Source organism: Oncorhynchus gorbuscha, linkage group LG04 (genome assembly GCF_021184085.1).
Source record: "Oncorhynchus gorbuscha isolate QuinsamMale2020 ecotype Even-year linkage group LG04, OgorEven_v1.0, whole genome shotgun sequence".
Taxonomy (NCBI): Eukaryota; Metazoa; Chordata; class Actinopteri; order Salmoniformes; family Salmonidae; genus Oncorhynchus; species Oncorhynchus gorbuscha.
In genome coordinates this window covers 33,242,290-33,258,916 of record NC_060176.1, presented here as the reverse complement: position 1 = coordinate 33,258,916, position 16,627 = coordinate 33,242,290, and the positions used below count along the sequence as shown (strand labels likewise).

The following is a 16,627-nucleotide window of genomic DNA, read 5'->3' as shown; positions in this document are numbered from 1 at the left end:
TACTCCTTACAATCTCTTCTAATACCTAATTTATATAATTCTGCTACAGGATCCTAATACATTGTTAATATATTAGCATTTCATCAGGAATAAACTTTCCCTTACCTCCTCGCACAAACCCATTGGTTGCTATGGCTGAAGTGGAGAGTCCAGTGATGGTGGTTACAACTGTTGCCATCAGAATAATAACACATGTCAGACCTGTTAAAAAAAGATGAGCAAATGATCTTTTAGTAGATAACTTTCTCATCATGCTTACAGGTAAAATCGATTGGGACAAAGGCCTGTAGGAATTTGTTTTACCTGACCTGGAAAAACTCTGGGCCCTAGTTATAGACCATGTTACTAGGCCCACTTGGTCAAAAAGCATAATAATTATATACCTGCAAGTATATAATTTTATGGTAACAAACTTTACAACAAGGGGTGTATTTATTTTGTGTCACCTGGTGCCCCAGGTGGGTGGAGATTTCACTTTAAGACCAATGAAATGGTCTAAAATGAACAAACCCTGAAAGGGGTTTGGGTGATGCAAAACTAACACGCCCAATGCTCAAGCAATACTATGAGGTTTGAAACCTTAAATATTTTGGTCTGGATTGAACATGAGTCATCACCTACGTACCAATGCCTGCCTGTCCCACGATCCATGACATGCGAATAAAGAGCATCACACCCCAGATGTTCAACATGCAACGTATCTGAAAACACAGACACACAGGTGACAACATTCATGTTACCGACACATACTTCTATAGTGGGGGGAAACCATTCATTTGAAAGCTTGTTTTTAGATTTGTGTTGGATGTCTTTGAAATGATTTACATTGATGTGAAATTCAATGATTCATCACAGAGCAATAAGGAGAACATGGTAAAAGAAAAAAATGGGATGTTTGGGCCAGAGACAACAAAATGTTTAGTTCCCAGATCCAGTTCTGGTCCAGATCCAGTACTAACCAGGACACCTTTGACCCAGCCAAACTTGATGGTGCCTCCCTTTGCTTGTTCCTTTGTTCCTTCTTTGGCTGCAGCCTCCTCAGCAAGAGTAGACTCCTCCCCAATAGGAAAGCCATCCTCATCCAATGGCTCCTGAAAAATACCACACATAACAAATGCTGACAAACATTAATGGCTAGATTCAATCCGATCGCCTATGATCATATTAAAGGCAACGTTTCCGAGTCTGCGTTCGCTTCAATGTGACCCAATTCATGAAACTAGAGCCGTTTGAACGTCTAAAATATATATTTTTTAATCAAAATGCGTTTTTTGGGGCAGACATGCCTTCTCAAACATGTGAACTTTCATGTGCCTTCATAACAATCTTGTATGCCATCTGTAAACACAATCGTTAAATTACGAGCCTTGTTGGTTAAGCCACAGAAAAGGTTTGCAACCTTCCCACTAGCTATGATTGGCTAAGATATTGTGTGGCCTGGACATGCCAAGAAATTAGTTCAGATTGATCTGCCATAGAAGGCTTCTGTCTATTATTTTGAGCTCGTCAGTGTTGGTAATCCTGTCGAACGCGGCTTTTACATTTTTTTTATTGTGTTGTGGACCTGCATAAGTATTGCTCTCCACTTTCTGGAGGATCAAGTTTTGAAATCAATGGAATTAGAGTATAATAGTTAAATAGATGGAGAAAACACCTGTCTCCAATTACATCTTCGAACTAACGGAAACCGTGGTATGGCATTCTTGACAGGGAGATGCGTCCATCATGCATGATGATGTATACACTTAAGATAGTCTAGTGTTAGCTAGCTACATTTTCAGATATTACACATTTCAAATTTTGACAGAAAGTGGTTTCATTTCAAGCTGTGTTCATTGTTGCTTAACAAGCTAACGTTAGCTGTCTGGCTCGTTAGCTAACGTTATGTGAAGTGTGTGATCTTAAACGTTTTTTTTTACCTAGCTAGGTTCATTATTTACCCAGCTAGCTAAATACAAGTCTTAAGATAAAGTGTACGGTTAGCTAGCGAGCTAATGTTAGCTGGCGGGATTGTTAGCTAATGTTACGTGACGTGTGTGATTTTAAACATTGTTTACCTAGCTAGGTTCATTGTTTACTTAGCTAGCTAGCTAGCTACATGTCTTAAGATAAAAGTATACTGTTAGCTCGCTAGATAACGTTAGCTGGCTGGCTCGTTAGCTAACATTACTTGTGTGTGAACTTACACTTTGTTTACCTAGCTAGGTTCATTGTTTACCTAGTTAGCTATATGTCTTAAGTTAAAGTGTACTGTTAGCTAACGTTAGCTGGCTGGCTTGTTAGCGAACGTTACATGACGTGTGTACAACACCCGTTGAATATGGCCGGTGTCAGTAAACATCTGCAAAAAAGCCTAATGAAATTGTTGCCAGCAGAGTTGGTTAGGCTGTTTTCATGTTATCCATAAGTAAACAAATCATCGGCCAGAGCGTCAAGTGTGCGCTACGAGAGCGAAACAAGTTGGGTGGGGCTAAAGCTTAAGATGGTGTGAACGATGCTGAATGGGTGTAGACAAAGAAGAGCTCTTTGCTAGATACCAAAACATTCAAAGGCCAATTTCTCAAAAGTGAGTTTACAAGTTAATCAACTTTCAAAGCAGAATTACTTCTCCCATTGTTCCTCAAATGTAGTGTATGATGTACCATTTTGTAGCTCTGAGTCTCTACTTTTATCCAATGTAGAAAACACAATTTCAAATGTTGCTACATAAGACTGAATCCAGGTGTTGAGTCACATATGTCGACTCAATTGGAAATTACCTTTAACTCTAAAAGCGGCAACATATTTTTTGCTATAATGTGGATCTTCTGATGAACTGAAAATCGGAAGTTCAAACAATAACAAAGGGTCATCCCGTCGCTGTTTTGGTTAACAGCTGAGGGATGGGGCTGGAGAAATGTGATTAATCCCATTCAAATTCATAGACAGAGCTATGAATGAAAGGACTGACCATGAATGCTTTCAGAATAATAGTTGTAACCATGTTTTGCATTGTCTGCATTATTTACAAACAATGGAGTAACACAAGCTTATATTTTGGGTTCTGATGGGGTATGACAGTTGAACTAAGGTCATGAGGCATTCCTAAGTTATATTCTTCAAGAATAATTGGGTATATCACTCATTTAAGGGAGTGGCTCTATGACTGGATTATCTGGAGTTCTTTCTGATAGCTAAACAACCTTTCCTTCTGTGCATGTGCTAGTTCGGCAGCCTAGAGATGGAATAGGCCACTCGGTCAAATCATTCTGTGTTACATGATCACTGAGAAGCAAAATAAAAGTTGCATGTTATCTATGGTTAAAACTCAGATTGTTTTGCCCCAATGCAATGTGTAGACATGGCTCCCGAGTGGTGCAGCGGTCTAAGGCACTGCATCTCAGTGCTAGGGCCGTCACTACAGACCCTGGTTTGATTCCAGGCTGTGTCACAACTGGCTGTGATTGAGAATCCCATAGGATGGCGCACAATTGGCCAGCGTTAAGGATTTGTTCTTAACTGACTTGCCTAGTTAAATAAAGGTTAAATAAAATTTGCTACATGTTACATGATGTCATGTAGGCTAAATGCATTTGTCTGACGCCTGCTTATGTTTGTGCTACTGCAATATACTTAGTTACAACAGACAGAAAAGGTTGCATCTACATATTGATCATGTAGTCCTATATTAGCCTAAAAAAACATTGCCGTTCAAAAGTTTGGGGTCAGTTAGAAATGTCCTTGTTTTTGAAAGAAAAGCACATTTTTTGCCCATTAAAATGAACATATAATTGATCAGAAATACAGTGTAGACATTGTCAATCACCACCTTCCGGAGACACCTGAAACCCCACCTCTTTAAGGAATACCTAGGATAGGATAAAGTAATCCTTCTCACCCCCCCCCCTTAAAATATTTAGATGCACTATTGTAAAGTGGCTGTTCCACTGGATGTCATAAGGTGAATGCACCAATTTGTAAGTCGCTCTGGATAAGAGCGTCTGCTAAATGACTTAAATGTAAAATGTAAATGTTAATGTTGTAAATGACTATTGTAGCTGGACTATGGAATATCTACATAGACATACAGAGGTCCATTATCAGCAATCATCACTCCTGTGTTCCAATGGCACGTTGTGTTAGCTAATCCAAGTTTATCATTCTAAAAGGCAAATTGATCATGAGAAAAGGTCACGTTCTGACCTTAGTTCTTTTGTTATGTCTTTGTTTTAGTATGGTCAGGGCGTGAGTTGGGTGGGTTGTCTATGCTCGTTTTTCTATGTTGTGTTTTGTGTTTGGCCTGGTATGGTTCTCAATCAGAGGCAGGTGTCGTTAGTTGTCTCTGATTGAGAATCATACTAAGGTAGCCTTTTCCCACATGTGTTTCATGGGTGATTGGTGCAAACACTGAAACGGAAACATTCGGGACTGGTTTCGGTTTTCATTTTGATTATCTTGTTTTTTTGTATTTTTGTATTCATTCCTATTAAAATACATGATGGATACATACCATGCTGCACGTTGGTCCTCCGAGCCTTCCTACTACTCCTCCTCGTCAGAGCAGCAGTATCAATCTCTAGACTCCTGGACATGGGAGGAGATTTTGGACGGCAAAGGACCCTGGGCACAGGCTGGGGAATATCGCCGCCCCAAGGCAGAGCTGGAGGCAGCGAAAGCGGAGAGGCGGCGATATGAGGAGGCAGCACGGCAGCGCGGCTGGGATGAGAGGCAGCTCCAAACATTTATGGTGGGGGCACACGGGGAGTGTGGCTAAGTCAGGTAGGAGACCTGAGCCAACTCCCTGTGCTTACCGTGGAGAGAGGCGGACCGGTCAGGCACCGTGTTATGCCGTGAGGCATATTATGCCGTGCGCAGGCAAAGCCCGGTGCGTAACATTGCAGCGCCTCGTATCGGCCGGGCTAGAGTGGGCATCGAGCCAGGTGCCATGAAGCCGGCTCCGCGCATCTGGTCTCCAGTGCGTCTCCTCGGGCCTGGGTACATGGCACCAGCCCTGTGCATGGTGTCCCCGGTTTGCCAGCACAGCCCAGTGCAGTCTGTTCCACCTCGCCACACTGGCCTGGCGATGGGGAGTATCCAGCCAGGTAGGGTTGTGCAGGCTCGGTGCTCAAGACCTCCAGTGCGCCTCCACGGTCCGGTCTATCCGGTGCCTCCTCCACGCACCAGCCCTCCGGTGGCAGCCCCCCGCACCAGGCTGTCTCTCCGTCTCCTCCCTACAGGTGCTCCCGTCTATCCTGAGCTGCCGGAGTCTCCCGTCTGTCCTGAGCTGCCGGAGCCTCCCGTCTGTCCTGAGCTGCCGGAGCCTCCCGTCTGTCCTGAGCTGCCGGAGCTTCCCGTCTGTCCTGAGCTGCCAGAGCCTCCCGTCTGTCCTGAGCTGCCGGAGCTTCCCGTCTGTCCGGAGCTGCCGGAGTCTCCCGTCTGTCAGGAGCTGCCGGAATCGCCCTTCACTCTGGAGCTGCCGGAGTCTTCTGTCTGTTCGGTGCTGCCGGAATCTCCCTTCCATTCGGGACCCGTGGCTAGGGTCCCCAGTCCGAGGTTGGAGGCGAGGGTCGCCGCTCTAAAAAGGCCACGTAGGCGGGTAAAGAGGCGGGCAAAGACTTTGGTGGAGTGGGGTCCACTTCCCGCGCCAGAGCCGCCACCACGGACAGACACCCACCCAGACCCTCCCCTATAGGTTCAGGTTTTGCGGCCGGAGTCTGCACCTTTGGGAGGTGCAGACTTAGCTCTTTTGTTATGCCTTTGTTTCAGTATGGTCAGGGCGTGAGTTGGGTGGGTTGTCTATGTTCATTTTTCTATGTTGTGTTTTGTGTTTGGCCTGGTATGGTTCTCAATCCGAGGCAGGTGTCGTTAGTTGTCTCTGATTGAGAATCATACTTAAGTAGCATTTTCCCACCTGTGTTTTGTGGGTGATTGTTTCCGTTTCAGTGTTTGTCCCATTCGGGACTGGTTTCAGTTTTCATTTTGATTATCTTGTTTTTTTTGTATTTTCGTATTCATTCCTATTAACATACATGATGGATACATACCACGCTGCGCATTGGTCCTCCGATCCTTCCTACTACTCCTCCTCGTTACAGAAAACCTTTTTGCAATTATGTTAGCACAGCTGAAAACTGTTCTTCTGATTAAAGAAACAATAACACTGGCCGTCTTTAGACTAGTTGAGTATCTGGAGCATCAGCATTTGTGGGTTCGATTACAGGCTCAAAATAGCTAGAAACAAATAACTTTTTTATGAAACTTGTCAGTTTATTCTTGTTCTGAGAAATGAAGGCTATTCCATGCGAGAAATTGCCAATAAACTGAAGATGTCATACAACTCGGTATACTACTCCCTTCAAAGAACAGCGCAAACTGGCTCTAACCAGGATAGAAAGTGGAGTGGGAGGCCCCGGTGCACAACTGAGTAAGAGGACAAGTACATTAGAGTGTCTAGTTTGAGAAACAGACGCCTCACAAGTCCTCAACTGGCAGCTTCATTAAATAGTACCCGCAAAACACCAGTGTTGACGTCAACAGTGAAGAGGTGACTCCGGGATGCTGGCCTTCTAGGCAGAGATGCAAGAAAAAGCCGTATCTCAGACTGGACAATAAAAAGAAAAGATTAAGGTGTGTCCTCCCACTCCCACTCCACCGGGGCCTCCCACTCCTCTTTCTATACTTACAAAAGGGTTTTCTAATGTTCAATTAGCCTTTTAACATGATAAACCTGTATTAGCTAACACAACGTGCCATTGGAACACAGGAGTGATGGTTGATAATAATGGGCCTCTGTACTCCTATGTAGATATTCTATTAAAAATCTGCCATTTCCCACTACAATAGTCATTTACAATAGAACATTAACCTCTTAAGTCGACCCTCTACTTTTTCGAACATTCTGTTAAAAATCGCGCAACATTTCAGTGCCCTGCTACTCGTGCCAGGAATATAGTATATGCATATGATTAGTATGTGTGGATAGAAAACACTCAGACGTTTATAAAACTGGTTAAATCACGGCTGTGACTATAACAGAACGTGCGTTTCATCGAAAAGTGCAGGAAAATCTGATCACTGAAAATTGGAAATATATCAATGCGCCTCTTGCATGTATTGTCTATGGGAAAGCAAATTACCTGGAGCCGAGATTGCTATTCCTACAGCTTCCACACGATGTCAACAGTCTTGCCATTTGCTTAGGCTTTGTTTCTTGGTCAAATGAAGAAGAGACAGCCCATTTCTTCAGGTCTCGGACCGGATATTTTGGTTGAGATTTTTCCTGGACATTATTTCCAGACGTACCCCTATAGAATATACATCGCCTCGTGATCAATTTGATCGCTTATTAACGTTTACTAATACCTAAAGTTGCATTACAAAAGTATTTCGAAGTGTTTCGTGAAAGTTTATCATTGACTTTTTTAATTTAAAAAATGACGTTACGTTATAAGACGCTATTTTTTCCCGTTTATCACACAGTCTTCATAGATCGATATCTAGGCTATATATGGACCAATTTAATCGAAAAAAAGACCCAATAGTGATTATGGGACATCTAGGAGTGCCAACAAAGAAGATGGTCAAAGGTAATGAATGTTTTATATTTTATTTGTGCGGTTTGTGTAGCACCGACTATGCTAATTATTTTGTTTACGTCCCCTGCGGGTCTTTTGGGGTGTTACATGCTATCAGATAATAGCTTCTCATGCTTTCGCCGAAAAGCATTTTAAATATCTGACTTGTTGCCTGGATTCACAACGAGTGTAGCTTTAATTCAATACCCTGCATGTGTACTGTAATGAACGTTTGAGTTTTAACTAGTACTATTAGCATTTAGCGTAGCGCATTTGCATTTCCAGATGTCTAGATGGGACGCCTGCGTGTCAGGTAGGAGCAAGAGGTTAACAATGTCTACACTGTATTTCTAATCAATTTGATGTTAATGGACAAAAAAATGGGCTTTTCTTTCAAAAACAAGGAAATTTCTAAGTGACCCCAAACTTTTGAATGGTAGCTTGTTCAAATCGTCTTAGAGAACGGAGTGTGGAATGGGGCGGTTCGATCTGGTCTCCTTGCCTCAACATTAATATAAGAGTCTAAAAATGGGTATAGCAATTGCAGTTTGCCCCTTTAAAGTACAATTCAGTTCCATTTGTGCAATACAATGCAATATTGAAATTCAACTTCCGTTGGCACTAATATCACTCCATATCACGCTTTCCTATGGAAATGGAACCTTTGACATGCAGGTATGCATGTACAGTTGAAGTACGAAGTTTACATAGACCTTAACCAAATAATCCTTGTAAAAATTCCCTGTTTTAGGTCAGTTAGGATCACTTTATTTTAAGAAAATATATTTTGTGAAATGTCAGAATAATAGTAGAGAAAATGATTTATTTCAGCTTTTACTTCTTTCATAACATTCCCAGTGGGTCAGTAGTATTTGGTAGCATTGCCTTTAAATTGTTTAACTTGGGTCAAATATTTTGGGTAGCCTTCCACAAGCTTCCGACAATAAGTTGGGTGAATTTTGACCCATTCCTCCTGACAGAGCTGGTGTAACTGAGACAGGTTTGTATAGGCCTCCTTGCTCACACACACTTTTTCAGTTCTGCCCACAGATTTTCTATAAGATTGAGGTCAGGGCTTTGTGATGGCCACTCCAATACCTTGACTTCTTTGTACTTAAGCCATTTTGCCACGACTTTAAGTATGCTTGGGGTCATTGTCCATTTGGAAGACCATTTGGAAGACCCATTTGGGACCAAGCTTTAACTTCCCGACTGATGTTGTCATGTTTTGTCATTGGTTATCATGTCTTGTCTCTGTGCTTCCCTTCTATTCGTTTCCCTCTGCTGGTCTTATTAGGTTCTTTCCCTCTTTCTATCCCTCTCTCCCCCTCCCTCTCTCCCTCTCTCGCTCTCTCTCTCTATCGTTCCGTTCCTGCTCCCAGCTGTTCCTCATTCTCCTAACTACCTCATTTACTCTTTTCACACCTGTCCCCTATTTTGCCCTCTGATTAGAGCCCCTATTTCTCCCTCTGTTTTCCGCTTCTGTCCTTGTCGGATCCTTGTATGATGTTCGCTGTTCTGTGTCCTTGTTACGCCCTGTCGTGTTTTACCTTCTTCAGATGCTGCGTGTGAGCAGGTGTCAGTGTCAGCTACGGCCGGTGCCTTCCCGAAACAACCTGCAGTCTGTGGTCGAGTCTCCAGTCATTCCTCTCTACTAACGAGTGGATTTCAGTTTTCCTGTTTTGTTTTCACCTTGATATTATCCAGGATTATCACTTTTGTCTAGAACTGGAATAAAGACTCTGTTTTCGTTAAGTCGCTTTTGGGTCCTCATTCACCAGCATAACAGATGTCTTGAGATGTTGCTTCAATATATCCACACAATTTTTCTTTCCTCATGATGCCATCTATTTTGTGAAGTGCACCAGTCCCTCCTGCAGCAAAGCACCCCCACAGCATGATGGAAAGAAGCTAGCTAGCGTACAAAGAATAACAACAAAAAATATCTAGTTAACAGAAGAAAGGAAGACAAAATAAGGACAAAAGAAGGACAGAAGAAAAAGGAAAAGAAAGAGGACAACAAAGTGAAACAGTCAGCACTTCTATTGCAACTTCGTATTTCGTCGTCCTAACGTAGTCTACACTGCTATCTGCCCAGCAGCTAGCCAGCTAGCAAACGTCCACCGTCTACCGAATAGCAGCACTGTAGAAACTATTACACTCAACTGAACGACTTGATTAGTGTAGTGTTAGCTAGCTACATAGTTGTCTTTGCTGTCTTCGTATCCAAGATAATTGTGTAGTTTAGAGCGTGTAGTCTTAGAGTGATTATTTTAATTTACCGAGGTTAGCTAGCCAGCTATTTGTCGTCCTTAACGTAGGAGACACTGCTAGATAGCCAACAGCTAGCCAAAGTCTACTGAATAGAACTTCCACACTCAACAACCCGGTCGCATTCCGCTTCGCTCCACAGGTAGTATCACATTTTTCATTTAATTTCATTACAGCACAACGGTTTGATTTGTTTGATCGTAGCTAGCTACATAGCTAGCTACATAGCCGTCTTTGTATCAAAGATAATTGTGTAGTCTAGAGCGATTTTCTAGGTTAGCTAGCCAGCTATTGTCGTTCTTTTAACGCAACGTAACGTAATCAACACTGCTAGCTAGCCAGCTAGCCCCCGAATAGCAGCACTGTAGAAACTGTTCCACTCAACGGAACGACTTGATTAGTGTAGTGTCAACAACGCAGCCACTGCCAGCTAGCCTACAAAGTCAACAACGCAGCCACTGCCAGCTAGCCTACTTCAGCAGTACTGTATCATTTTAATCATTTTAGTCAATAAGATTCTTGCTACGTAAGCTTAACTTTCTGAACATTCGAGACGTGTAGTCCACTTGTCATTCCAATCTCCTTGCATTAGCGTAGCCTCTTCTGTAGCCTGTCAACTATGTGTCTGTCTATCCCTGTTCTCTCCTCTCTGCACAGACCATACAAACGCTCCACACCGCGTGGCCGCTGCCACCCTAATCTGGTGGTCCCAGCGCGCACGACCCACGTTGAGTTCCAGGTCTCCGGTAGCCTCTGGAACTGCCGATCTGCAGCCAACAAGGCAGAGTTCATCTCAGCCTATGCCTCCCTCCAGTCCCTCGACTTCTTGGCACTGACAGAAACATGGATCACCACAGATAACACTGCTACTCCTACTGCTCTCTCTTCGTCCGCCCACGTGTTCTCGCACACCCCGAGAGCTTCTGGTCAGCGGGGTGGTGGCATCGGGATCCTCATCTCTCCCAAGTGGTCATTCTCTCTTTCTCCCCTTACCCATCTGTCTATCGCCTCCTTTGAATTTCATGCTGTCACAGTTACCAGCCCTTTCAAGCTTAACATCCTTATCATTTATCGCCCTCCAGGTCCCCTCGGAGAGTTCATCAATGAGCTTGATGCCTTGATAAGCTCCTTTCCTGAGGACGGCTCACCTCTCACAGTTCTGGGCGACTTTAACCTCCCCACGTCTACCTTTGACTCATTCCTCTGCCTCCTTCTTTCCACTCCTCTCCTCTTTTGACCTCACCCTCTCACCTTCCCCCTACTCACAAGGCAGGCAATACGCTCGACCTCATCTTTACTAGATGCTGTTCTTCCACTAACCTCATTGCAACTCCCCTCCAAGTCTCCGACCACTACCTTGTATCCTTTTCCCTCTCGCTCTCATCCAACACTTCCCACACTGCCCCTACTCGGATGGTATCGCGCCGTCCCAACCTTCGCTCTCTCTCCCCCACTACTCTCTCCTCTTCCATCCTATCATCTCTTCCCTCTGCTCAAACCTTCTCCAACCTATCTCCTGATTCTGCCTCCTCAACCCTCCTCTCCTCCCTTTCTGCATCCTTTGACTCTCTATGTCCCCTATCTTCCAGGCCGGCTCGGTCCTCCCCTCCCGCTCCGTGGCTTGACGACTCATTGCGAGCTCACAGAACAGGGCTCCGGGCAGCCGAGCGGAAATGGAGGAAAACTCGCCTCCCTGCGGACCTGGCATCCTTTCACTCCCTCCTCTCTACATTTTCCTCCTCTGTCTCTGCTGCTAAAGCCACTTTCTACCACTCTAAATTCCAAGCATCTGCCTCTAACCCTAGGAAGCTCTTTGCCACCTTCTCCTTCCTCCTGAATCCTCCTCCCCCCCCCCCCTCCTCCCTCTCTGCAGATGACTTCGTCAACCATTTTGAAAAGATGGTCGACGACATCCGATCCTCGTTTGCTAAGTCAAACGACACCGCTGGTTCTGCTCACACTGCCCTACCCTGTGCTCTGACCTCTTTCTCCCCTCTCTCTCCAGATGAAATCTCGCGTCTTGTGACGGCCGGCCGCCCAACAACCTGCCCGCTCGACCCTATCCCCTCCTCTCTTCTCCAGACCATTTCCGGAGACCTTCTCCCTTACCTCACCTCGCTCATCAACTTATCCCTGACCGCTGGCTACGTCCCTTCCGTCTTCAAGAGAGCGAGAGTTGCACCCCTTCTGAAAAAACCTACACTCGATCCCTCCGATGTCAACAACTACAGACCAGTATCCCTTGTTTCTTTTCTCTCCAAAACTCTTGAACGTGCCGTCCTTGGTCAGCTCTCCCGCTATCTCTCTCAGAATGACCTTCTTGATCCAAATCAGTCAGGTTTCAAGACTAGTCATTCAACTGAGACTGCTCTTCTCTGTATCACGGAGGCGCTCCGCACCGCTAAAGCTAACTCTCTCTCCTCTGCTCTCATCCTTCTAGACCTATCGGCTGCCTTCGATACTGTGAACCATCAGATCCTCCTCTCCACCCTCTCCGAGTTGGGCATCTCCGGCGCGGCCCACGCTTGGATTGCGTCCTACCTGACAGGTCGCTCCTACCAGGTGGCGTGGCGAGAATCTGTCTCCTCACCACGCGCTCTCACCACTGGTGTCCCCCAGGGCTCTGTTCTAGGCCCTCTCCTATTCTCGCTATACACCAAGTCACTTGGCTCTGTCATAACCTCACATGGTCTCTCCTATCATTGCTATGCAGACGACACACAATTAATCTTCTCCTTTCCCCCTTCTGATGACCAGGTGGCGAATCGCATCTCTGCATGTCTGGCAGACATATCAGTGTGGATGACGGATCACCACCTCAAGCTGAACTTCGGCAAGACGGAGCTGCTCTTCCTCCCGGGGAAGGACTGCCCGTTCCATGATCTCGCCATCACGGTTGACAACTCCATTGTGTCCTCCTCCCAGAGCGCTAAGAACCTTGGCGTGATCCTGGACAACACCCTGTCGTTCTCAAATAACATCAAGGCGGTGGCCCGTTCCTGTAGGTTCATGCTCTACAACATCCGCAGAGTACGACCCTGCCTCACACAGGAAGCGGCGCAGGTCCTAATCCAGGCACTTGTCATCTCCCGTCTGGATTACTGCAACTCGCTGTTGGCTGGGCTCCCTGCCTGTGCCATTAAACCCCTACAACTCATCCAGAACGCCGCAGCCCGTCTAGTGTTCAACCTTCCCAAGTTCTCTCACGTCACCCCGCTCCTCCGCTCTCTCCACTGGCTTCCAGTTGAAGCTCGCATCCGCTACAAGACCATGGTGCTTGCCTACGGAGCTGTGAGGGGAACGGCACCTCAGTACCTCCAGGCTCTGATCAGGCCCTACACCCAAATAAGGGCACTGCGTTCATCCACCTCTGGCCTGCTCGCTTCCCTACCACTGAGGAAGTACAGTTCCCGCTCAGCCCAGTCAAAACTGTTCGCTGCTCTGGCTCCCCAATGGTGGAACAAACTCCCTCACGACGCCAGGACAGCGGAGTCAATCACCACCTTCCGGAGACACCTGAAACCCCACCTCTTTAAGGAATACCTAGGATAGGATAAAGTAATCCTTCTCACCCCCTCCCCCCTTAAAATATTTAGATGCACTATTGTAAAGTGGCTGTTCCACTGGATGTCATAAGGTGAATGCACCAATTTGTAAGTCGCTCTGGATAAGAGCGTCTGCTAAATGACTTAAATGTAAATGTAATGATGCTGCCACCCCCGTACTTCATGGTTGGGATGATGTTCTTCGGCTTGCAAGCCTCCCCCTTTTTCCTCCAAACATAACAATGGTCATTATGGTCAAACAGTTCTATTTTTGTTTCATTAGGCCAGAGGACATTTCTCCAAAAAGTACGATATAGGACTCGTTTTATGTCGATATAGGACTCGTTTTACTGTGGATATAGGTACTTCTGAACCTGTTTTCTCCAGCATCTTCACAAGGTCCTTTGCTATTGTTCTGAAATTGATTTGCACTTCTCACACCCAAGTACGTTCATCTCTAGGAGACAGAACGCATCTCCTTCCTGAGCGGTATGACGGCTGCGTGGTCCCATGGTGATTATGCTTGCGTACTATAGTTTATCCAGATGAATGTGGTACCTTCAGATGTTTGGAAATTGCTCCCAAGGATGAACCAGACTTGTGGAGGTCTAAAAATCTTTTCTGAGGTCTTGGCTGATTTCTTTTGATTTTCCCATGATGTCAGGCAAAGAGGCACTGGGTTTGAAGGTAGGCCTTGAAGAAAACATTGTTGGAAAAATTACTTGTGTCATTCACAAAATAGATGTCCTATCCGACTTGCCAAAACTATAGTTTGTTAACAAGAAATTTGAGGAGTGGTTGAAAAACGAGTTTTAATGACTCCAACCTAAGTGTATGTAAACTTCCGACTTCTACTGTATACATAAACATTATGCAATATCTAGATTATTAGATATAGAAGGCCTAGAACCTGTGGTTTGAATAGATGTTACAATATTTCGGCCTGTGGGCTGGACTGATGTATCTACTCTGTCCTCCATTACTAGTGACCTGCCCTCATGAGAGGCATGTGAGTGATCCAACAGGATAGCGTGGCTATAAAGTGTTAGAGACCAGAGACTGGGACACTGGACCATTGAGTATAGGGAAGGGAGAGAGAACCACGGCAGCATTGTTTGTTGGTGGCTGCAAAGGCTGTCAGTTGCCAAGAGTAGCCGGTGATCAGGGTTTGGGCATGGTCAGAGAAAGCATTGTCTGAGCAAAATGTGTGGGTCATGCCCCTGATGTCACGCTGTCAATTCAAAGGACTGCAAAGGAGAAGAAATGTCCCTGTGGAAGGGAATGCTGTGATTGTGACAGACGAGGTCACTTCAGCTTAGCATAGACACATTACACTGGCAGTTGTGATACAGCATCAATGGACTGGCCATAGGGTGTTCTGGCAAATTTCGAAATGTCGATTTTTTAGTGCAGAATGAATATTATTTGGGTAATAACGAGGGGCCTCGTGGAAAACAATGGCCGGGCTGGGGGCCTCTAGGGAAAAAAATGGGCCAGTGTGTTACAAATGCACAGGTTGATTTTAGGTCCCAGTCTGTTCCTGTGGTACAGTGTCACTAGGGCTGAACGTAACAGTATAACTTTAGACCGTCCCCTTGCCCATACCCAGGCGTGAACCAGGGACCCTCTGCACACATCAACAACACTCACCCACGAAGCGTCGTTACCCATCGCTCCACAAAAGCCGCGGCTTCAAGGTCTTAAAGCAAGTGACGTCACCGATTGAAACGCTATTTAGCGCGCACCACTAACTAAGCTAGCCGTTTCACATCCGTTACATAAGGATGAGCTATAGATTTACATACAGTGCTTTCAGAAAGTATTCATACCCCTTGACCTATTCCACATTTTGTTGTGTTACACCCTGAATTTTTCTCACCCATCTACACAATATACCCCCATGTTTTTATATTTTTTTTATACACTTGGCAACAATATTGGCTATTTCGAGACGTGCGCTATCAATCCCCACCTGTCTGGTAAATAGCGATGTAGTGGCGTGTCAAAACAGAAGGTGGTAGCAGGTTTACATACCTTGTCAAGCTCATCGTGTAGCTCCGAAAGAGTTGGTCGTATCAACTTATCTCCAAGAGGCGCTTCTGTTTGTCGGTAGAAATCGATGTTTGGGACAGCATCAATTGTGTTATGGCCAAATGTTCGCATATAATACGTATTTGAGTGGGTATCTGAAATGTTAGTATGACCGCTTGCGGACGAACGATGGCTGCCCGTGCTCCTGACAGTGTCACCATTCTGAGCCACATCAGATGCATCCGTCCCTATTCCACCTGAATCAAGAAACTTGACTACGCTAAATCTCCCTTTGGACTCCTCTCCACCTGCCGACCCCTTACTACCAGTCGTACCCGTAGTTCCATCAGTCCCTCCCGACGTGCGCTCTCCAGATGTGACGGGTCCTAACTCCGTTACCTCTGTCACCTGAAACCTGCTTTGACCTGAACCCGCTGTCTTGAGAGCTGGTTTCTGACCTGAAGGTGATGACATGTCCACTGAGTAGTTATCACTGTATAATCAGATGTATTGCAGAAAATTGTTTTGAAAAGGACCATTTAAATTCATTCCTTCAGCAAGGTATGCATCAGTACTCAAGCCAAAGCTGCGCCCTGAGCATCTATCTACCCGATCCACTCTCTCCTGTTCTGGACCCCAACAGTGATGCCTCGAGTGTGGGTCGAATGTTCTGAAAAATTAGCAACTCTGAGTACGTCACTCGCCAACACAAGGTCTAGAGGTCGCAGGGCAGCGTCAAGGAGCAAACATGCAAATTTGTCCATGCGCTTTTTGTGTGCGCTTTTCAACCGCAGACAACCCACTAAGATTATTAGCTTTGAATGTATGTGAAATTAATATTTTATTGTCATGTATAGTTGTTCATTCACAGAACTCTAAAGTCAGGCAACTTTTTCACTAGTGATTTCAATAGAAAACAAGTGCTACATTGTAAACCTTACTATAACTCCCTAACCCATTAAATAAATTGAGTCATGCCTACTCAAACATCTCCAACTGTCTGTAAAAACCAAATCATATAAGTGGTACTCACTCAGATGTCAATAAAACATGTTAGCACTTAGTTTTTTGTGAGGAATGTTAACAAATATAAGGTCATTGAGTAACTATAACTTTATTTATCTTTGTTCTGCTAATCTAAAATTAACACTTTTGCAATTTATAATTATTTAATAGTTTAATGTCAAATTAACATTTATTCAATTATTATTATAATTATTATTATAT

General features: G+C 44.9%; 1 protein-coding gene across 1 annotated transcript in view; it reads right to left on the bottom strand.

Annotated features, from left to right (window-relative positions):
• Positions 1 to 16,090, bottom strand: part of LOC124033972 (solute carrier family 12 member 2-like) — a 46,913-nt gene extending 30,823 nt beyond the window's left edge. Inside the window, exons 1-4 of the mRNA XM_046346528.1 lie at positions 15,404 to 16,090; positions 960 to 1,091; positions 626 to 701; positions 106 to 201 (exon numbers count right to left, since the gene is read on the bottom strand). Of these exons, the coding sequence (XP_046202484.1) occupies positions 106 to 201; positions 626 to 701; positions 960 to 1,091; positions 15,404 to 15,874 (775 nt within the window). The 5' untranslated portion in view covers positions 15,875 to 16,090. The remainder of the gene's footprint in view (positions 1 to 105; positions 202 to 625; positions 702 to 959; positions 1,092 to 15,403) is intronic.
• Positions 16,091 to 16,627: the final 537 nt, after the last annotated feature.